Genomic DNA, 22,935 nt, shown 5'->3' on the forward strand with positions numbered 1-22,935 from the left:
AGCGTTTAACCAGGAATGGCGCGCTCTTTGGTGATGCAGATTACTTTGTTGAGTGACCCCATGAATCGCTCGACATCACTGTTTGCCTGTGGCCAGCCTGGGGTGATTCTTTTGTGCCGTCAGTTGAGGTCCTGGAAGAATTGTCAGAGTTCTTGGCTGGTGCAGGGGAGCCCATTGACACTCTTGATTTTGGAAGGTGTGCCATGTACTGCAAATATCTTTTCTAGTGCTAGAGTCATTGTCTCTGCGTTGGTGGATGCCACGTGTTCGACCTCCGGGTATCTGCTGAATTCATCTACCAAGACTAGTAGGTACCCCTCTCCCGTGATGGTTCAGTAGTCTATGCTGACAAATTGTCACCTTTTTCTGCTCCTTGGGGTGCTGATAATGAGCTTAGGGGTCTCTGCTCTCCTGGTGGCTTGGCAGGCTACGCAGGATTCTACGGGGTCCATTACTTGCTGTTGCATGTGGGGCATTGCCACGATTACGCCCTCCCCGCTCCCGCACTTGTCCCGCCCAGATCCTCCACACACCACAGTACCTGCTCCCCCTCCCAACAGCAGCGGGATGCTACGGCACTGCCTCGCTACCACAGAGGGGCCGTGGGAGGATGGCGACATCCAAGGACCTGCCGGCTATGGTCGCGTTGGCGCCGGGGGACGTCAGGCTTCACTGCTTGCGGCCAGTACATGCCACGACCCACGTCGGCTGTTGCTTCCTGGTCACGTAATTACGCTCTGCGTTGCTCACGTGACCCCGTGAGGACGCGATCACGTGACCAATAAGGAAGTACTTGGTATAAAAGGATACCGGCAACGCTATTCCACGCTTCTCAGCTGTTCTTCCCGACAGTGAGTGGCGTTTCAAACTATTTGGATTTCATTGCCGGATTTTGGACCTTGCTCACAGACTCTGGACTTGATTCTGCTTACCCCCCTTGGATTTGGCGTTTTGGAACGTTTTGTTTTCATGGTTTTTTGACTCCCGGCTTCGGATCACTGACTTCTTTTGGACTTCCCACTGGCAAGGAGGAACTTTGGACACTGCATTGTGTCCCCTGGGAGACTGTTACTCCCTCCCAACAATCAAGGTGCAGGAAACTTCTCAGAAACACCACAGGTACTTGGTGCAACGAATCTCTGGCTCTTCATTGCCATCTTGCTGCTGTTGGGGTCCCTGTTTACCAGTATCTACCCAAGGGAGGGACACCCTGAGATTCGCTTTTCCATACTGCATCTCCACAGGCCATACATTGGTAGATGTAAATTAATTTCTTGTTTATAGAACTGTCTCCTCACATTGCTATTTAGAATTCCTGTTTTTATCACCTGTTCCCTTCCAGCTGCATGGTTACCCGAGTTCCTGCTCTCTGCACCTGTGGCCTCAATAACTGGTCAGGGAGTAGCATTCGATTCCTCCCTGACCAGTGCTTAGGGATGGAGGTATACTTAGTCATCGTGGAGCCTTATCTTGACAGAATGAGAAGCCTCTTTATCCACTATGGCTTTGGATACTGCCGCAGGGGACCCGGTTGCTGCCTTGGTACAGGCCATCACAGTATTAAGAGCTGATATGTCGGCGCAACGGCCGCTATTCATCAGCGATTGGACACAATACAAGGCGAGCGCCATGCACTACCTGCTGATCCCGAATTTGGGGATGTTCCTCCCCAGGTGAACCCTCCCAATCCTGCCCCGACACCGGCACCCGTTTATGTTCCCACTGGCACCTCCCGAGAAATTCCAAGGTGACCCCTGGAAGTTTCGCACTTTTGTAAACCAGTGCAAGCTCCATTTTTTGTGCCGTCCACAGGCCTTTCCTGACTCCACTACAAAGGCTGCATTTACTCTGTCACACTTGGGGGAGCATAGCGGCCACTTGGGCTAACCCGTTGTTGGAGAATGAGAGTCCCGTTCTTTCCGATTTTGATTTATTGGTAACTGAGATGACCAGGTTGTTCGACATACGACACAAGGCCCAAGCCCGGGATCTGGAGTTGCTGGAATTAACCCAAGGCAAAACCTACCTGGTCAACTATATCACCTGTTTTAATCAGCTATCAGTAGAAACAGCCTGGCCAGAGAACAAGAAGGTTGTGGTGTTTTATCAGGGACTTAAGGATGCCATGAAAGACGCACTGGCGGTGGTGCCCTCCTTACCAGCTCAATATCCCCAATTAGTAGATCTGGCCTTACAAGTAGATGCCCGAAGGGCAGAGAGAAGACAAGAGTATGGAAAATCTAAGCCTTTTTCTTCTACTTCTTCCCCCAGCAAATCCACGGGTGAACCCATGCAAATAGGGGGTATTCGCAGTCCAATCACGGCCACGGAGAGGGAGCGTCGGCCTTTCTCGAATGCTTGCTTCAATTGTGGGCTCAATGGCTATTACGTAAGAGAATGTCCCAGGCGTCCCAAGCCCAAAACAATGGTTTTTCAGAAAGCCCGTCCCTAGAAGAGGGGGGTCGGACGGGCTCACCATTAACCTCCTCAGGGAAATCAGGTCTGATGGGTCCCATGCACATCCAAGCCCTCCTGGTTTCCGTAAACAACACCAGTCACAAGGTACAACTGGTTATCGATTCAGAGGCAACGGGAAACTATGTGGACATAGCCTTGGCCGCGTCTCTCAATCTACCCCTCCAGATCAAGCGTCGGCCAGAACCTGTCCAGGCTGTTGATGGATCGGCTCTTGTGTCAGGCCCAATCAATCAACAAACAGCGCCTCTGACACTAATTATCCAAGATGTACATAGTGAGACCCTAACGTTTGATCTGATCTCCACCCCTCAGTTTGGGCTCATTCTGGGTCTCCCCTGTTTACGAGCCCATAATTCGGTTATCGACTGGTATCACAGAGGGTTATTCTTTGAATCCACCCATTGCCAGAATCAATGTCTTCTCTCCCCAGGCAAGGTAACATCCCGTTCACAAGTGTGGTGCCTTAGCCCAAATGCAGCTCAATGACGAACAAACGATGGAATGTGATCCACCAAGTCACGTCGTGGGGGCCACTGTTTCCACTGTTCCAGCAGAATACCGTGACTTCTCAGACGTCTTTGATCAAAAGTGTGCCGAACATCTCCCACCGCACCGGTCTTACAATTGTCCCATCGACCTCATCCCTGGGGCAGTTATACCTTGCGGGAAGTGCCTTTGAAAGTGGCTGTTAGGCTGTGGGGAACTCTGCTGTCCCAAAGTGAAGGCTGCCGTCGGCGAGAGGAAGGATCTTTGTGTTTCTATTTGCCGTAACATGGCAGGACTTCATGTGCCTTCATACAAGTAAAGGACTAATTCATCGGACATTCTTTCTTTTGTATTTGCTCACCGCGGATCGCGGTGGTGTTCCTTACTGCTTTTCATCTCATTTGAGTTTGCCTTTTCTTCCTGCAGCGCTTCTTTTGGACGCGCCCCCGGTATCACGTAATAATATCCCTGGAGATCATTTTGTTGTGCAAAATATCGGCGTTATCAGTGCGCCCCCTCGCACTCTGACACATATGGCCAGATCACCAGCCCGCCCCTATAAATCACTGTGAAACATATCGCACATGTTTATTTTTACCGCTCGCTGACAGTAAATCATGAAAAGACAGAAATCCGCCTCAGAAAGTAATGCGCTTCAACACATGTTTATGTTTATTTTTCTCACACGCGAAGTGAATGTATTTGCGGCCACTTCGCACTTTAGGGAGACGAGTCTGCACAGCTGTCAGAAAACGAGCAGGGTGGCAGCAACAGAAAGAAAACCTACTGAGAAAGGTAGGGCTAGAAACCCGAATGAAAGTCACTTTTAAAATGAAGTATCTGTGGGAATACAACAGGACATCTTTCTACTTAACGTGAATCTGTTGTGTAAGCAGCAAAGTTCTATTGATTTTCAACGACGTGGACATTTGCAGACTGAACTGCTGCATTGGGAAATACTGAAAGTGAAAGAATAAAATACATCTCTATATATCATATTCTCTGATTCCCTAGAAGAAAGCCTTTGTATTGCCCATTGTTCTGTGCCAAGCCTGCTCCTCGTCGGTTTCCTCCTTTAGCGCCTGTTGAGGTAGCTGACTGACACAGAGCTGCTTTCTTCCACGCTTGGCTGCTCCTGCGGTTTCTTCCTTTAGCGCCTGTTGAGGTAGTTGACTGACACAGAGCTGCTTTCTTCCACGCTTGGCTGCTCCTGCTCCTCGTCGGTTTCCTCCTTTAGCGCCTGTTGAGGTAGCTGACTGACACAGAGCTGCTTTCTTCCACGCTTGGCTGCTCCTGCTCCTCGCCGGTTTCTTCCTTTAGCGCCTGTTGAGGTAGCTGACTGACACAGAGCTGCTTTCTTCCACGCTTGGCTGCTCCTGCTCCTCGTCGGTTTCTTCCTTTAGCGCCTGTTGAGGTAGCTGACTGACACAGAGCTGCTTTCTTCCACGCTTGGCTGCTCCTGCGGTTTCTTCCTTTAGCGCCTGTTGAGGTAGTTGACTGACACAGAGCTGCTTTCTTCCACGCTTGGCTGCTCCTGCTCCTCGCCGGTTTCTTCCTTTAGCGCCTGTTGAGGTAGTTGACTGACACAGAGCTGCTTTCTTCCACGCTTGGCTGCTCCTGCTCCTCGTCGGTTTCCTCCTTTAGCGCCTGTTGAGGTAGTTGACTGACACAGAGCTGCTTTCTTCCACGCTTGGCTGCTCCTGCTCCTCGTCGGTTTCTTCCTTTAGCGCCTGTTGAGGTAGTTGACTGACACAGAGCTGCTTTCTTCCACGCTTGGCTGCTCCTGCTCCTCGCCGGTTTCTTCCTTTAGCGCCTGTTGAGGTAGTTGACTGACACAGAGCTGCTTTCTTCCACGCTTGGCTGCTCCTGCTCCTCGCCGGTTTCTTCCTTTAGCGCCTGTTCAGGTAGTTGACTGACACAGAGCTGCTTTCTTCCACGCTTGGCTGCTCCTGCTCCTCGCCGGTTTCTTCCTTTAGCGCCTGTTCAGGTAGTTGACTGACACAGAGCTGCTTTCTTCCACGCTTGGCTGCTCCTGCTCCTCGTCGGTTTCTTCCTTTAGCGCCTGTTCAGGTAGTTGACTGACACAGAGCTGCTTTCTTCCACGCTTGGCTGCTCCTGCTCCTCGCCGGTTTCTTCCTTTAGCGCCTGTTGAGGTAGTTGACTGACACAGAGCTGCTTTCTTCCACGCTTGGCTGCTCCTGCTCCTCGTCGGTTTCCTCCTTTAGCGCCTGTTGAGGTAGCTGACTGACACAGAGCTGCTTTCTTCCACGCTTGGCTGCTCCTGCTCCTCGTCGGTTTCCTCCTTTAACGCCTGTTGAGGTAGTTGACTGACACAGAGCTGCTTTCTTCCACGCTTGGCTGCTCCTGCTCCTCGTCGGTTTCTTCCTTTAGCGCCTGTTGAGGTAGCTGACTGACACAGAGCTGCTTTCTTCCACGCTTGGCTGCTCCTGCTCCTCGCCGGTTTCTTCCTTTAGCGCCTGTTGAGGTAGTTGACTGACACAGAGCTGCTTTCTTCCACGCTTGGCTGCTCCTGCTCCTCGCCGGTTTCTTCCTTTAGCGCCTGTTGAGGTAGTTGACTGACACAGAGCTGCTTTCTTCCACGCTTGGCTGCTCCTGCTCCTCGCCGGTTTCTTCCTTTAGCGCCTGTTGAGGTAGTTGACTGACACAGAGCTGCTTTCTTCCACGCTTGGCTGCTCCTGCTCCTCGTCGGTTTCCTCCTTTAGCGCCTGTTGAGGTAGCTGACTGACACAGAGCTGCTTTCTTCCACGCTTGGCTGCTCCTGCTCCTCGTCGGTTTCTTCCTTTAGCGCCTGTTCAGGTAGTTGACTGACACAGAGCTGCTTTCTTCCACGCTTGGCTGCTCCTGCTCCTCGCCGGTTTCTTCCTTTAGTGCCTGTTGAGGTAGTTGACTGACACAGAGCTGCTTTCTTCCACGCTTGGCTGCTCCTGCTCCTCGTCGGTTTCTTCCTTTAGCGCCTGTTGAGGTAGTTGACTGACACAGAGCTGCTTTCTTCCACGCTTGGCTGCTCCTGCTCCTCGTCGGTTTCCTCCTTTAGCGCCTGTTGAGGTAGTTGACTGACACAGAGCTGCTTTCTTCCACGCTTGGCTGCTCCTGCTCCTCGTCGGTTTCCTCCTTTAGCGCCTGTTGAGGTAGTTGACTGACACAGAGCTGCTTTCTTCCACGCTTGGCTGCTCCTGCTCCTCGTCGGTTTCCTCCTTTAGCGCCTGTTGAGGTAGCTGACTGACACAGAGCTGCTTTCTTCCACGCTTGGCTGCTCCTGCTCCTCGTCGGTTTCCTCCTTTAGCGCCTGTTGAGGTAGCTGACGGACACAGAGCTGCTTTCTTCCATGCTTGGCTGCTCCTGCTCCTCGCCGGTTTCTTCCTTTAGCGCCTGTTGAGGTAGTTGACGGACACAGAGCTGCTTTCTTCCACGCTTGGCTGCTCCTGCTCCTCGCCGGTTTCTTCCTTTAGCGCCTGTTGAGGTAGTTGACTGACACAGAGCTGCTTTCTTCCACGCTTGGCTGCTCCTGCTCTTCGCCGGTTTCTTCCTTTAGCGCCTGTTGAGGTAGCTGACTGACACAGAGCTGCTTTCTTCCACGCTTGGCTGCTCCTGCTCCTCGCCGGTTTCTTCCTTTAACGCCTGTTGAGGTAGCTGACTGACACAGAGCTGCTTTCTTCCACGCTTGGCTGCTCCTGCTCCTCGCCGGTTTCTTCCTTTAGCGCCTGTTGAGGTAGTTGACTGACACAGAGCTGCCTTCTTCCACGCTTGGCTGCTCCTGCTCCTCGCCGGTTTCTTCCTTTAGCGCCTGTTGAGGTAGTTGACTGACACAGAGCTGCTTTCTTCCACGCTTGGCTGCTCCTGCGGTTTCTTCCTTTAGCGCCTGTTGAGGTAGTTGACTGACACAGAGCTGCTTTCTTCCACGCTTGGCTGCTCCTGCTCCTCGCCGGTTTCTTCCTTTAGCGCCTGTTGAGGTAGTTGACTGACACAGAGCTGCTTTCTTCCACGCTTGGCTGCTCCTGCTCCTCGCCGGTTTCTTCCTTTAGCGCCTGTTCAGGTAGTTGACTGACACAGAGCTGCTTTCTTCCACGCTTGGCTGCTCCTGCTCCTCGCCGGTTTCTTCCTTTAGCGCCTGTTCAGGTAGTTGACTGACACAGAGCTGCTTTCTTCCACGCTTGGCTGCTCCTGCTCCTCGCCGGTTTCTTCCTTTAGCGCCTGTTCAGGTAGTTGACTGACACAGAGCTGCTTTCTTCCACGCTTGGCTGCTCCTGCTCCTCGTCGGTTTCTTCCTTTAGCGCCTGTTCAGGTAGTTGACTGACACAGAGCTGCTTTCTTCCACGCTTGGCTGCTCCTGCTCCTCGCCGGTTTCTTCCTTTAGCGCCTGTTCAGGTAGTTGACTGACACAGAGCTGCTTTCTTCCACGCTTGGCTGCTCCTGCTCCTCGCCGGTTTCTTCCTTTAACGCCTGTTCAGGTAGTTGACTGACACAGAGCTGCTTTCTTCCACGCTTGGCTGCTCCTGCTCCTCGTCGGTTTCTTCCTTTAGCGCCTGTTGAGGTAGTTGACTGACACAGAGCTGCTTTCTTCCACGCTTGGCTGCTCCTGCTCCTCGCCGGTTTCTTCCTTTAGCGCCTGTTGAGGTAGTTGACTGACACAGAGCTGCTTTCTTCCACGCTTGGCTGCTCCTGCTCCTCGCCGGTTTCTTCCTTTAGCGCCTGTTGAGGTAGTTGACTGACACAGAGCTGCTTTCTTCCACGCTTGGCTGCTCCTGCTCCTCGCCGGTTTCTTCCTTTAGCGCCTGTTGAGGTAGTTGACTGACACAGAGCTGCTTTCTTCCACGCTTGGCTGCTCCTGCTCCTCGCCGGTTTCTTCCTTTAGCGCCTGTTGAGGTAGTTGACTGACACAGAGCTGCTTTCTTCCACGCTTGGCTGCTCCTGCTCCTCGCCGGTTTCTTCCTTTAGCGCCTGTTGAGGTAGTTGACTGACACAGAGCTGCTTTCTTCCACGCTTGGCTGCTCCTGCTCCTCGTCGGTTTCTTCCTTTAGCGCCTGTTGAGGTAGTTGACTGACACAGAGCTGCTTTCTTCCACGCTTGGCTGCTCCTGCTCCTCGTCGGTTTCTTCCTTTAGCGCCTGTTGAGGTAGTTGACTGACACAGAGCTGCTTTCTTCCACGCTTGGCTGCTCCTGCTCCTCGTCGGTTTCTTCCTTTAACGCCTGTTGAGGTAGTTGACTGACACAGAGCTGCTTTCTTCCACGCTTGGCTGCTCCTGCTCCTCGTCGGTTTCTTCCTTTAACGCCTGTTGAGGTAGTTGACTGACACAGAGCTGCTTTCTTCCACGCTTGGCTGCTCCTGCTCCTCGTCGGTTTCTTCCTTTAACGCCTGTTGAGGTAGTTGACTGACACAGAGCTGCTTTCTTCCACGCTTGGCTGCTCCTGCTCCTCGTCGGTTTCTTCCTTTAGCGCCTGTTGAGGTAGCTGACTGACACAGAGCTGCTTTCTTCCACGCTTGGCTGCTCCTGCTCCTCGTCGGTTTCTTCCTTTAGCGCCTGTTGAGGTAGCTGACTGACACAGAGCTGCTTTCTTCCACGCTTGGCTGCTCCTGCTCCTCGCCGGTTTCTTCCTTTAGCGCCTGTTGAGGTAGCTGACTGACACAGAGCTGCTTTCTTCCACGCTTGGCTGCTCCTGCTCCTCGCCGGTTTCTTCCTTTAGCGCCTGTTGAGGTAGCTGACTGACACAGAGCTGCTTTCTTCCACGCTTGGCTGCTCCTGCTCCTCGCCGGTTTCTTCCATTAGCGCCTGTTCAGGTAGCTGACTGACACAGAGCTGCTTTCTTCCACGCTTGGCTGCTCCTGCTCCTCGTCGGTTTCTTCCTTTAGCGCCTGTTCAGGTAGTTGACTGACACAGAGCTGCTTTCTTCCACGCTTGGCTGCTCCTGCTCCTCGTCGGTTTCTTCCTTTAGCGCCTGTTGAGGTAGTTGACTGACACAGAGCTGCTTTCTTCCACGCTTGGCTGCTCCTGCTCCTCGTCGGTTTCTTCCTTTAGCGCCTGTTGAGGTAGTTGACTGACACAGCGCTGCTTTCTTCCACGCTTGGCTGCTCCTGCTCCTCGCCGGTTTCTTCCTTTAACGCCTGTTGAGGTAGTTGACTGACACAGAGCTGCTTTCTTCCACGCTTGGCTGCTCCTGCTCCTCGCCGGTTTCTTCCTTTAACGCCTGTTGAGGTAGTTGACTGACACAGAGCTGCTTTCTTCCACGCTTGGCTGCTCCTGCTCCTCGCAGGTTTCTTCCTTTAGCGCCTGTTGAGGTAGTTGACTGACACAGAGCTGCTTTCTTCCACGCTTGGCTGCTCCTGCTCCTCGCAGGTTTCTTCCTTTAGCGCCTGTTGAGGTAGTTGACTGACACGGAGCTGCTTTCTTCCACGCTTGGCTGCTCCTGCTCCTCGTCGGTTTCCTCCTTTAGCGCCTGTTGAGGTAGTTGACTGACACGGAGCTGCTTTCTTCCACGCTTGGCTGCTCCTGCTCCTCGTCGGTTTCCTCCTTTAGCGCCTGTTGAGGTAGTTGACTGACACGGAGCTGCTTTCTTCCACGCTTGGCTGCTCCTGCTCCTCGTCGGTTTCCTCCTTTAGCGCCTGTTGAGGTAGTTGACTGACACAGAGCTGCTTTCTTCCACGCTTGGCTGCTCCTGCTCCTCGTCGGTTTCCTCCTTTAGCGCCTGTTGAGGTAGTTGACTGACACAGAGCTGCTTTCTTCCACGCTTGGCTGCTCCTGCTCCTCGTCGGTTTCCTCCTTTAGCGCCTGTTGAGGTAGTTGACTGACACAGAGCTGCTTTCTTCCACGCTTGGCTGCTCCTGCTCCTCGTCGGTTTCTTCCTTTAACGCCTGTTGAGGTAGTTGACTGACACAGAGCTGCTTTCTTCCACGCTTGGCTGCTCCTGCTCCTCGCCGGTTTCTTCCTTTAACGCCTGTTGAGGTAGTTGACTGACACAGAGCTGCTTTCTTCCACGCTTGGCTGCTCCTGCTCCTCGCCGGTTTCTTCCTTTAGCGCCTGTTGAGGTAGTTGACTGACACAGAGCTGCTTTCTTCCACGCTTGGCTGCTCCTGCTCCTCGCCGGTTTCTTCCTTTAGCGCCTGTTGAGGTAGTTGACTGACACAGAGCTGCTTTCTTCCACGCTTGGCTGCTCCTGCTCCTCGCCGGTTTCTTCCTTTAGCGCCTGTTGAGGTAGTTGACTGACACAGAGCTGCTTTCTTCCACGCTTGGCTGCTCCTGCTCCTCGCCGGTTTCTTCCTTTAGCGCCTGTTGAGGTAGTTGACTGACACAGAGCTGCTTTCTTCCACGCTTGGCTGCTCCTGCTCCTCGCCGGTTTCTTCCTTTAGCGCCTGTTGAGGTAGTTGACTGACACAGAGCTGCTTTCTTCCACGCTTGGCTGCTCCTGCTCCTCGTCGGTTTCTTCCTTTAGCGCCTGTTGAGGTAGTTGACTGACACAGAGCTGCTTTCTTCCACGCTTGGCTGCTCCTGCTCCTCGCCGGTTTCTTCCTTTAGCGCCTGTTGAGGTAGTTGACTGACACAGAGCTGCTTTCTTCCACGCTTGGCTGCTCCTGCTCCTCGTCGGTTTCTTCCTTTAGCGCCTGTTGAGGTAGTTGACTGACACAGAGCTGCTTTCTTCCACGCTTGGCTGCTCCTGCTCCTCGCCGGTTTCTTCCTTTAGCGCCTGTTGAGGTAGTTGACTGACACAGAGCTGCTTTCTTCCACGCTTGGCTGCTCCTGCTCCTCGCCGGTTTCTTCCTTTAGCGCCTGTTGAGGTAGTTGACTGACACAGAGCTGCTTTCTTCCACGCTTGGCTGCTCCTGCTCCTCGCCGGTTTCTTCCTTTAGCGCCTGTTGAGGTAGTTGACTGACACAGAGCTGCTTTCTTCCACGCTTGGCTGCTCCTGCTCCTCGCCGGTTTCTTCCTTTAGCGCCTGTTGAGGTAGTTGACTGACACAGAGCTGCTTTCTTCCACGCTTGGCTGCTCCTGCTCCTCGCCGGTTTCTTCCTTTAGCGCCTGTTGAGGTAGTTGACTGACACAGAGCTGCTTTCTTCCACGCTTGGCTGCTCCTGCTCCTCGCCGGTTTCTTCCTTTAGCGCCTGTTGAGGTAGTTGACTGACACAGAGCTGCTTTCTTCCACGCTTGGCTGCTCCTGCTCCTCGCCGGTTTCTTCCTTTAGCGCCTGTTGACGTAGTTGACTGACACAGAGCTGCTTTCTTCCACGCTTGGCTGCTCCTCGTCGGTTTCTTCCTTTAACGCCTGTTGAGGTAGTTGACTGACACAGAGCTGCTTTCTTCCACGCTTGGCTGCTCCTGCTCCTCGCCGGTTTCTTCCTTTAGCGCCTGTTGAGGTAGCTGACTGACACAGAGCTGCTTTCTTCCACGCTTGGCTGCTCCTGCTCCTCGTCGGTTTCTTCCTTTAGCGCCTGTTGAGGTAGCTGACTGACACAGAGCTGCTTTCTTCCACGCTTGGCTGCTCCTGCTCCTCGTCGGTTTCTTCCTTTAGCGCCTGTTGAGGTAGCTGACTGACACAGAGCTGCTTTTGTCCACGCTTGGCTGCTCCTGCTCCTCGTCGGTTTCTTCCTTTAGCGCCTGTTGAGGTAGCTGACTGACACAGAGCTGCTTTCTTCCACGCTTGGCTGCTCCTGCTCCTCGTCGGTTTCTTCCTTTAGCGCCTGTTGAGGTAGCTGACTGACACAGAGCTGCTTTCTTCCACGCTTGGCTGCTCCTGCTCCTCGTCGGTTTCTTCCTTTAGCGCCTGTTGAGGTAGCTGACTGACACAGAGCTGCTTTCTTCCACGCTTGGCTGCTCCTGCTCCTCGTCGGTTTCTTCCTTTAGCGCCTGTTGAGGTAGCTGACTGACACAGAGCTGCTTTCTTCCACGCTTGGCTGCTCCTGCTCCTCGTCGGTTTCTTCCTTTAGCGCCTGTTGAGGTAGCTGACTGACACAGAGTTGCTTTCTTCCATGCTTGGCTGCTCCTGCTCCTCGTCGGTTTCTTCCTTTAGCGCCTGTTGAGGTAGCTGACTGACACAGAGCTGCTTTCTTCCACGCTTGGCTGCTCCTGCTCCTCGTCGGTTTCTTCCTTTAGCGCCTGTTCAGGTAGCTGACTGACACAGAGCTGCTTTCTTCCACGCTTGGCTGGTCCTGCTCCTCGTCGGTTTCTTCCTTTAGCGCCTGTTCAGGTAGCTGACTGACACAGAGCTGCTTTCTTCCACGCTTGGCTGCTCCTGCTCCTCGTCGGTTTCTTCCTTTAGCGCCTGTTCAGGTAGCTGACTGAAACAGAGCTGCTTTCTTCCACGCTTGGCTGCTCCTGCTCCTCGTCGGTTTCTTCCTTTAGCGCCTGTTGAGGTAGTTGACTGACACAGAGCTGCTTTCTTCCACGCTTGGCTGCTCCTGCTCCTCGTCGGTTTCTTCCTTTAGCGCCTGTTGAGGTAGTTGACTGACACAGAGCTGCTTTCTTCCACGCTTGGCTGCTCCTGCTCCTCGTCGGTTTCTTCCTTTAGCGCCTGTTGAGGTAGTTGACTGACACAGAGCTGCTTTCTTCCACGCTTGGCTGCTCCTGCTCCTCGTCGGTTTCTTCCTTTAACGCCTGTTGAGGTAGTTGACTGACACAGAGCTGCTTTCTTCCACGCTTGGCTGCTCCTGCTCCTCGTCGGTTTCTTCCTTTAACGCCTGTTGAGGTAGTTGACTGACACAGAGCTGCTTTCTTCCACGCTTGGCTGCTCGTGCTCCGACAGGTTTCTTTGTACTGGAGACCTGCCTCGTGTTTACATTGCACAGTGATTGATAAGCTTTTACTTCATGCGATTCTAATAGCACAGTCTTAAAATACTTCATTAGCACGATGCTAAATGTACATCTGTTAGATTCGATAAAAATACATTTGCATGGCCAAATCACGGCGATATTTTGTATTGGAGATAATATTTCTGGGATATTTTTACATGGAACCGCGCCCCCCCCATCAACTTCCGCTTGCACTGCCTACATTTTGTGAGGCTCGCACGCATTGCCCGCGTGCATTGGAAGTGCCTTTGAAAGTGGCTGTTAGGCTGTTCGGGTGTCGGGGTGAGGGGCGAAAAATTCTTATTTTTCTTATTTCTCTTATTGTTCTTTATTTTTATAATCTTTACTTGCATTTTTTCATTTAGTTAGTCCAATTGAATTGAGAAATCTGTGCGTAATGTGGGCATTGATTGAGTTACTGATTGTGCGATGAGGAAATAAAAAATGCTCGCTGTTCGGCAGGATCATGGGGCCGACTTCTTTAATGCGGTCAGTACGAGAGGAGCTAGTCTGGCGCATGCGGCAGCGCTTCCCCTTCCTGTGCCTTGCGCGGATGAGGAAGAAATGCTGCAGTGTGCCCAGGACTGCTCAGTGGTTTTGAAAATCACTGATACAAATATGGATTCCTCTCAACCTCTATTTGGTGATGATTTGAATAGTGTGGTCCCCACAGTCGATCCTTTAGTGGGGAAATGTGTGTCCATGATTGGTATTTGTATTTGTATTTTGATTATTTATATAGCGCACTAGGCCCAAGGGCAACCGGGCGCATATCTTGGCAAGTAATTACATCACAATAATAGTGACAGATAAACAGAGACAACAATGCACAGGATATACAAAATGGTAAAATAACAATGTAAGGTGTGCACAATATATACAGTAACATTATACATAGTATACAGTATGATGTGCATCAATATTTACAGTTAGCATAATCTTCAATACATATGCTGAGCAGGTGATGACCAAAAAGTCCTAAGTGGCATTAGGCTTGTGTGGTGGATAACCACAGTTTGGTTTTTTGTTTGAATAAGGTTGGAGAATTTTCAGATCTAATGGTTAATGGAATGGAGTTCCATAATTTGGAGGCAAGGACTGGGAGCTAGTGCCCCCAGCTCTCTGCAGTTTATATCTAGGGATGGTCAGGCAGTGTGCTTGAGCCGATCTAAGTAGCCGGGTAGGTGAGTAGTGAGAGAAGCGGGAGACAAGATAGATGGGGGCCTGATTGTTCAGAAGTGTAAGCGTCTCCTAGTTTCAGAGATGTGTGCAGATCTGGCGATGTTTAGGGCAGCTCTAATGGCGTTATTTTGGGTAACCTGTAATTTGTTAAGGTTACATTGGTTGGTCCCAAAATATAAGGCATTGCAGTAGTCCAATTTGGACATAACCAATGTCCTGGCCAAGATAGTGCAGTTCTGTGTGGTTAGGAATGGGCAGCATGCTGTGATAAGCTTACATGTGTAAGCGGAGGCTGAGACAACAGCATTTGTTTGTCGGTTAAGTGATAAGGTGGAGTCTAGGTAGATTCCTAGTTTTTTAGTGTCAGTGGAAACTTTGATAGAGTTACTATCAATGTTGAACGTTTTAAAGGAGGGGTCAAGTCTATTCAATCGGTGTTGAGAGCCCAGGATGAGGAGCTCTGTCTTGTCATCGTTGAGACAAAGCTCATGCTGGGCCATCCAGGCTTGGATGACTTGATAAATGTCATTCAGGGCTTTAGAGTCCACCAAGTAGTTGCCTGTGATTGGAATGAGTATCTGGGTGTCGTCGGCGTAGTTGGTGTGGGTTACACCCAGATAGTCAAGTACGTCGAATAGAGGTTTAGTAAAAACGTTATAAAGCGTGGGTGAAACGCAGGAGCCTTGCAGCACCCCGCAGAGCACCAGTGTAGGTTCTGCTGTGGCGGTGGGCGAGAAAACCCTCATCTGTCTGTTATCCAAGAAGGAACTGATCCACTTGGTGGCTTTTTCAGAGAAGTGGCCCGCAAGTTTCAAGTGGCGGCAGAGGATTTGATGATTGACCAGATCAAATGCTGCTGATAAATCGAGGAGTAATAATAAGGCCATTTTCCCATTGCCTTTTAGGTCCTCGATTTCAGTCTTAAGATCTAGTAAGGCCGCTTCCGTCCCGTGCTTGGGTCGGAAACCAGATTGTCTTGTGCCAAGAAGATTGTTATTTTCTAGGTAATTCTGAATCTGTAAATACGCAGCCCTGTCCACAATTTTCAATAAGAATGGGACCGTGGTGATCGGCCTGTAATTAGTGGGGATACTGGGATCCAACGTAGGTTTTTTTAACAGTGGGGTGACCCAATGCGTCCTTGAGGTTATCAGGAACAATGCCCGAATGAAAAGAGGCATCGATAAAGGCGGTAATGAAGGGGGCAAGTTCATGTGCCGATTCCTTGATGATGGGGGCAGGACAGGAGTCGCCCTGACAGTTGGACGGTTTCAGTTTACTAATGATGCTTTCCACCTCAGTGATAGTAAGTGGAGCAAAGCTAAATGGGGTGTGTGAAGGTATGGAGGTTTTAGGTTTATTAGTCATGAGTTTAGTTGGAGGGAAGTTTGAAGGCAGTTTTGTTTAGCATTGATTTTGCACTGTAATGTAGCTATTTTGTTGAGGAGAGCTTTTTGTATATTCTCGCACCATGTGCTGTCCTTATTGCACATATCTGGGGTGGCGGAAGGGGTTTCTAGTTCTTTAAGAATTTTGAATAGCTCCTTCGTATTAGATTCAGCTTCAGAGATACGTTGCTTGTACGTCTCTTTTCAGCTTGTACAATTTCTTCCTTGTAGCTGAGTGTTGCAATTATGAGGTTATCTTTATTAACCTCGCAAGGATGGCTTTTCAAAAGTGCTTCGGCATTCCGTTTTTTTTTTGCGTAATGTTCTAAGATGTGGAGTAAACCAGGAGTTAAGATGGGCACGCTGTTTAGTTTTCCTGATTTTGAGAGGTGCTATGGTATTGATAGCTTTGAGCAAGATTTCGTTGAATGTGTCTAACAAGACGGTTGGGTCATCATGCGAGAGGGCACGATTATTAAGAATTGGCAGGATGAGAGGGAGGAGTTTGTCCTTGGTAATGTCCTTTTTGTTTCTTGTAGGGATGGATGGCGCAATATTAGGTTTGGTGCGAAGTTCATTGGCTGGTATGTTAAAGATGATGATGTGGTGGTCTGACCAGGCACATGGGTCGTTGGAGGCGACATGCGTATTGCAATTTAAATTGGCGATCCAATCGAGTGTCCTCCCTTTGGAGTGGGTGGGTTTGAGAATGTGATGAGAGAATCCTAGGTTTGAAATATTACTCACTATCTCTTCGGCATGGGAGTCATTGGGATCTAGTAGGCCGAGATTGAGGTCACCAAGAAGTAGAACTTGTGAGTTAGGTTTGGTGTTGTCGGCAAGGATGGTCGTGATGTCATTCGAAAATGTGGCGAGTGGGCCCGGGGGCCTATAGATGAGGTGCAGGGTGGCTGTGTCATTGTGAGATAGTGAGAGTTTGACTAAAAGGGACTCAGCAGAACTGAGTTGTGTGTTGGGAATCAATCTCATATCGATGTCATCTTTGTGGATAAATGCAACGCCGCCACCTTTGGAGAGGTTGGAGTTGCGGTCACTTCTGATAATGGAATATCCATTGGGAATGGCTAGTGCCAGTAGAGGACCTGAGGCTGCGTGAAGCCATGTTTCCGTAATGGCAATAAAATCCAGGTTTTATGTGGTAATGAGATCTGCGATGTCAAGGGCATGGGCCGGGGGGGATCTAGCATTGATGAAAGCGCCCTTCACCTCATTTTTGGGTCGCGTCTTGGGGTTGTGCCTAGGCCTTCTGGGTGATCTTGATGCAATCACCCCGGCTATTTTTATCTCAAATGCCACTTTCGATGATCCTGTTGACATACAGCTGGGGGGTAGGGATGAGTCTTCATTGGGTGAAGAGATGTCTGCAATGTTGGGCATCTTTAATCGGCCCATCCTGGTGGAACTCAGGAAACAAACAGAGGCTCTTACCAAGATTGTCAAGGTTACAGACGAGCTGCCTAACAGAATGTCTGAGTTACTTGTCCCTATACTCAGGGAGGGTTTTGTGGGTTTGGAATTAAAATTGGTGCCTAATAGATTGGCAGATTTACTTGTTTCTATACTTAAGGATGGTTTTGTGGGTTTGGGTCTGGAACGGAACGTGATGGACTCAACCGAGCGGAGCAATTTAGATAAGGTTCAATCTAAGCTTCATGATTCTCAGAATGGGAAAGTATTAAATGGAACATTTCTGCTAAAAAATGTTCTGAGGTGGTTGCTAAAAAGGCGCAAAAGGGTAGAGCGATGTCAGCTATAAATGGGGCGAATGACTCATTAAGCACTAAAGGTACGGGTGAGTGGTTCCTCCTTCCATTGTGCCTACCTCCATTGTACCTCCATGTATTCCCAACTCTAAAACAGCCAAAAAACAGGCTAAGAAAAATAATAACAAATCTAAAAAAAAGTGATCTGAAAAATAAATCGTCAAGAAAGTTCCTGAGGGATCTGGACTTCAAACATCAGATTGAAAGTGAAGGGGTTGATTCAACAGTTTATGTTGTCTCTCTGTGTGATGTTACTAATGATAAAGAAAAACCAATTAATTCCCCTGATGATAAACATTCTTCTGATCAATCCACGCAGAGTGAATGGCGGGGCAGATGGGATGTATGAAATCATGAAGAAAAAAAAGGATCCCTCTCATTACCAATCAAATAGCCTTGAAAGTGGCTTAAGTGATATCTTTGATATTTTTAAAAATGCTGCAAATCACTCTGAAAAAGACCTTGAAGAGTTAAGTCGGAACAAACATGTCTTGGTCGCTAGCAAGGTGAATGACAAGGAAGTGGGTAATAATAATTTGTTCCCTAGAGTCACTGTACCCCTTTAAGACCCAGGTAAAAGAGCCATTGTGCAGACTGTGAACACAGGCCTTTTATATAAGGACCCAAGTGCTTGCAACACTCTGCCTTTTATCTTACTATGGTAAGTGGGTCTGAGAGTGGTAGGGGGGAGTCTGTCAATCTGCTGGTACATAGTCAAGTACTGGATGAAAATACTAACATGTCCTCTGCTAATCCACAGAAAAGAGTGGATGATCTATTGAGGAACGTTCAAGACATTTTGAACGAAAAACACATTTTTGAAAGAAAAAGGGATAAGGGAGGAATTATCAAATACTAAAAATGATTTAAGAGGCGAGGAAATTATTAAACCGAACCAGTGCTTTAATGTGAACGAGTTTGAGAAGGTGGGGTCCCAGAGGGATAATATAGAAATAAATTACGATCGTGATCTTAGACCTCATGCATTTGCGAATCTACCAGGTTTGATACTATGCTCCTTGTTTAATGAAGGTAGGTTCCAACCTTTAAATAGGCCTTATATTCTCTCCCTTTTTGCATCAATTCCAGAATTGAGACTTATTACTTCAGCTGATATTAGATTGGTTGATTTTCTTCATAAAGAACGACTTGGCTTCGTTAGGTTGGTAATCCCATCACCCTTGGTGAGATCTATGTTGCTGAAGGAGGCAGAAGCCCTTCAACGCATGGGGTTTGATCTTTTTCCATTCAAAGATCAGACTGTTCCTATGCAAGTATTTGATGGTGGAGGACTTAGAGCCAATGGTCTTGTATATGAAAAGAAGGAAATTCAGTCTTGTCCCAGATCGGAAGATGGGCCAGACAAACAGGGTTGGAGATGACTGGCCATTTCCTTACGTGATGCGATCAGTAATCTAAAACAGTTAGGGAAACCACTTTATTAAGGAGCCATAATTTGAAATTGATTAGTTGGAACTCCAGAGGTTGTTACCACCTTCTTAACAATGAGGAACTCATGAAAGATCTGCACACTTTCGATCTTATTCTCCTCCAGGAAACGTGGTTAACATCTTCTGTGGGCTGGGAGGGGTTTGAGGTTAATGAACTATGTGCAGTAAGGGGCTTGAGGGGCAAACCTAAGGGTGGACTGATTACAGCCTTCAAAGATTCTCCCGGCCTCATAAAAACAGGTGGCTGGAACAACGGTCAATCTTTTTTTACTAACATTGTTTAAGGCGGGGGGGGGTAGCTGATGCTTTTCCTTTACTGCTAATAAATGTTGATTGGAACTCGTATGAACTATAAGACCTGCACTTGGAAAATGAGTTAATTGACCTAGGGTCTCGAACTGGTTGCTAATGAGCATTTCACCTGGAAAGCCAGGGGTTGTTCTTCCATAATTGATTATATTTTTTTGTTAGCAAAACTGAATAACTCCCTGGACAAATTAGAAGTGAATGAGGTGCCTGAGAGTGATCATTGTATGCTAAAGCTTGAGTTTTTGTCTAAGGTTCAGCAGAAAGACAATAAGATCTATAATAAGGGACTCTTATTAAATTCTTCGAAGAACAGGATCAAATGTTCCTATAACCTAACTCAAAAATGTACATCAACAATGATCCATGAATATGAAGAAACCCTGCTAGATCAGCGCATGCTCATGTTTTCTGTGAACTGCTTTGAATCTACTATTGGTAATAGAATTCATAGATTGTATGTTCTAACTTCTCGTAGGGGTCACCCAAAGACTAGTCACAAGCACTCTATGGATCATGAGGTGCACGTAAAAAAGGTGGCCCTTCAAAGGGAGATGCGTAGAATTCACAAATTGGGGTTGTTGGATCAAGTATCAATGGGCTTAATAAAAAGGCTGAAACAATCGTACAAGAACTGGTTGATTAATCATTCCTCTATTATTGCCCAACGTGATGGTGAAAAGATGTTGGGAGCAATGAGGGGTGTATCGTCATCCAATTTCTGGCAATTGATGAACAATGTTGACTGTTTGCAGGCTGACTGTATGCTGAATCCAATTCCGGAAGTGGTATGGGCGGGTCATTTTTCAACTTTATATAAAGCAAGTAACCAGGTTTTTCAACATTTGGGGTCGATGGCTCCATCCTGGCCTATGGTATGCCTGGTTGAAGATGTTAAAGGCCTGATAATCAAATCAAAAAATATTGGTGCGCCAGGCCTAAATAATCTCACCAACAAAATCTTAAAATTCAATCCTCTGTATTGGGCAAAGATTTTATGTATTCTTTTTAAAGACGTGTGCCTAACTAAAACCATTCCCCAGTCTTGGAGGGTCTCAGTAGCTATTCCTGTGTTCAAAAAGGGTTCACGTATGATGCCAGCTATATATCGTCCGATAGCAGACTCAGAATCTAACATTTTTGCTTCTCTGGTGCTGGTTGACATACACAAATGGATGGATGCCAATCAAATCTTGAGTTTGAATCATATGGGTTTTTTAAAAAGTGGGGCACGGATTGTGGAGGTCTGGTCCTTAAATGCTTACAGAGTAAAGCCATAGTAAAGGGTGCAAGATCTACCTTTGTGGCATCAATGGACCTTAGTATGGCCTTTGATTTAGTTGACAGGCCCACTTTATGGAACAAACTAAAATCTCTGGGTATTCCGAATCACTTGCTGGAAATAGTGATTGCCTTGTATACCGACACCAGGCTGGTGATAAGACTCAACTCCGAAGGCGGGCTATCTTCGCAGATGGAAACTCTTAATGGTTTGCGCCAAGGATGTATGCTGGCGCCTACTATTTTTAATTTATACGTCAGTGGAGCCCAAACAGTGTTCTTTAATAAGGGTTTGATTTCTCCCAAATTGAATGGTATGTGCATTTCATGGCTTGCGTATGCAGATGATTTTCTTTTGTTAGACAATACCAAAGTGGGTCTGCAGCGACTTAAGAGTTCCGACTATTCATAAGCCAACTTCACTTGTCAATAAATCCATTGAAAACAATCATTATCTGTATGGGTAAACCTAATAAGAAACGGGAGTCTTATACCTGGTTTTGCAAAGGTAAATACATGAAGCCGCAAAAAGCTTTTAAGTATTTGGGGTATTGATTTTCGGGTACTGATTCTGCTCCTTTGATTAAAAACCAACTCAAGGCTAAAGCAGAAGTTGCCTTAGAGAGAAAATGTGGGATATTTACTATGAAGCCAATTTTGGAATTCTATTTGAGAAAAGTGGTACCAAGGTTAATCTATGGTCTGGAATTGTTTGCTCCCAATTTTATGGACTTTTTGAAGGTCCTTGAAGGTATAATTTGGGGGGGGCATTCTGTTTTGTTTACCCAAATGCATTCCAATTGAGATTATACATTATGAATTAGGGCTGGAATCGCTTTAATCTTTGGTAATGGGTAAGAGGCTCCAATTGTGGAGAAAATGCATGATGTCCGGGGTACGTAACTTGTATACACAAGCAGGAAGGGACCTTGCTTGCCAGTTCATGACCAGACTAAACAAGGATGTTGAATCAGCGTTGGAAGAGTTGGGTATTGCAAAGAGTACTCTTCTGAATAAGCCTAATAAATGTAAATAAATCATTTGTGGGACTAATTGGTCTCATACGAGTAAAGTGGTTGAGTCTAAACTTCACAATCAAGCCCACTCATTTTGGAAGTTTTACTTGATGAAATATCCATCCAGGTCTATCAGAAATTCCTTTATGAGATTCAGGTTGAATGTTATGCACAAAAATTTTATTTTAGATCTAAGAAACCCATCTGGGGATAAGAAATGGTGTTGATTCTGTAATCAGGTGGGGGTGGATGAGACTTTATTTCACATCCTGCTAATATGCCCAATGTAGATTAAGCAGAGAACTGATCACTTTTTTTAATTGTTTTCGTTAAATGTATGTATTGATCGTTTGTATATTTGGTACAAAATGAGGCATGGAAACTCTCCCATTTTGATTATACGCCTAATTACATTTTTAAAATCAGTCTGTGAGTTAAGTTAATATTGATGTCCTGGTGATCTACCTAATTATGTTTATGTAAGGATGTATCCTAACTGGGTTTTGATTTATTTGAGTATTCTCATTTATGGCTGAATGTTATTTGTGTTTTCCATTCTGTATTTATGAATGTTAATTGTGTTTTCCATTCTGTATTTATGAGTTTGTAGTTTGGATCTTATTGCAATGAATTGTTCTTTTAAGATGTACATGTTTTAAATTATTTGCTCTTTTGTTTTATTTTTGTAAAGGTTTATAACAAACCGCAAACAAACACATTTTTTTAAAACCTTGCGGGCGGATATATTCCTTGTCACCCACGGAAGATCAAGCCCTAAAAGAGTACCTCCAGACTGCTTTAAGAATAGTTCACATCCGTCCTTCCCAGTCTCCTGCTGCTAGCCCAATCTTTTTTGTGCCCAAGAGAGAAGGGGATTTACATCCATGTGTGGATTACCGTCGCCTTAACCAGTTAACAGTCAAGAACAGGTACCCTATACTCCTTATAACACCACTCCTTGATAACCTCACACATGCAACTATCTTCACCAAACTGTATCTCAGGGGGGCTTACAACTTGGTTCGAATGAGAATAATAATATTCTCACCATCTCTTCCATCTCATTTAAATCATGTCTGAGAGGTGCTCAACCGACTCGGAACCCAGGCGTTGTTTGCGAAACCCGGAAAATGTCTAATTCACACCACTGAGGTGGACTTCTTGGCTTACCACATTAACTCTAAAGGGCTCTCCATTAACTCATCCAAAGTCGACACTGTACTAAACTGGCCTATCTCTACAAAATTCAAGGCTCTACAATCATTCCTCGGGTTTACAAACTTCTATAGGAGGTTCATCGCAGGGTTTTCATCCATCGCTGCCCCCCTAACCCATCTGACCAGTCCACGGAAACCCTACGCTTGGACACCAGAACAGGATGAGGCATTCAACACTTTGAAAATGGCCTTTACTTCGGCCCCTATTCTACAACATCCTAACGCCAAGCAACCTTTCGTGGTAGAGGCTGATGCTTCCTCGTTTGCATTGGGTGCAGTCCTTTCCCAGGCCTGTCCTGCTACAGGGCTTCTCCACCCCATCGCTTTCCCTTCCCGTAAATTCACGCCAACAGAACAACACTACAATGTCGCGGAAAAGGAGCTCTTAGCTGTTAAGGACACATTTCAGGCTTGGAAACCACCCACCGCAGTCTATACCTACTGCAACATCAAACTCTGATGACGAGCCCGGACCGACCAGCACCCCAGACACTAACCCACAAACTATAGAGATAAAGATACCTACCACCCACCACCCCATAACAAAT

General features: G+C 48.3%; 1 protein-coding gene across 1 annotated transcript in view; it reads left to right on the forward strand.

Annotated features, from left to right (window-relative positions):
- LOC138515428 (zinc finger protein 208-like) overlaps window positions 1-22,935 on the forward strand; it is a 410,867-nt gene that overhangs the window by 248,243 nt on the left and 139,689 nt on the right. Inside the window, exons 7-8 of the mRNA XM_069630272.1 lie at window positions 17,436-17,641; window positions 19,039-19,311. Of these exons, the coding sequence (XP_069486373.1) occupies window positions 17,436-17,641; window positions 19,039-19,311 (479 nt within the window). The remainder of the gene's footprint in view (window positions 1-17,435; window positions 17,642-19,038; window positions 19,312-22,935) is intronic.

This window comes from Ambystoma mexicanum, chromosome 6q, assembly GCF_040938575.1.
Source record: "Ambystoma mexicanum isolate Mex_15411 chromosome 6q, UKY_AmexF1_1, whole genome shotgun sequence".
In the NCBI taxonomy this organism is placed as follows: Eukaryota; Metazoa; Chordata; class Amphibia; order Caudata; family Ambystomatidae; genus Ambystoma; species Ambystoma mexicanum.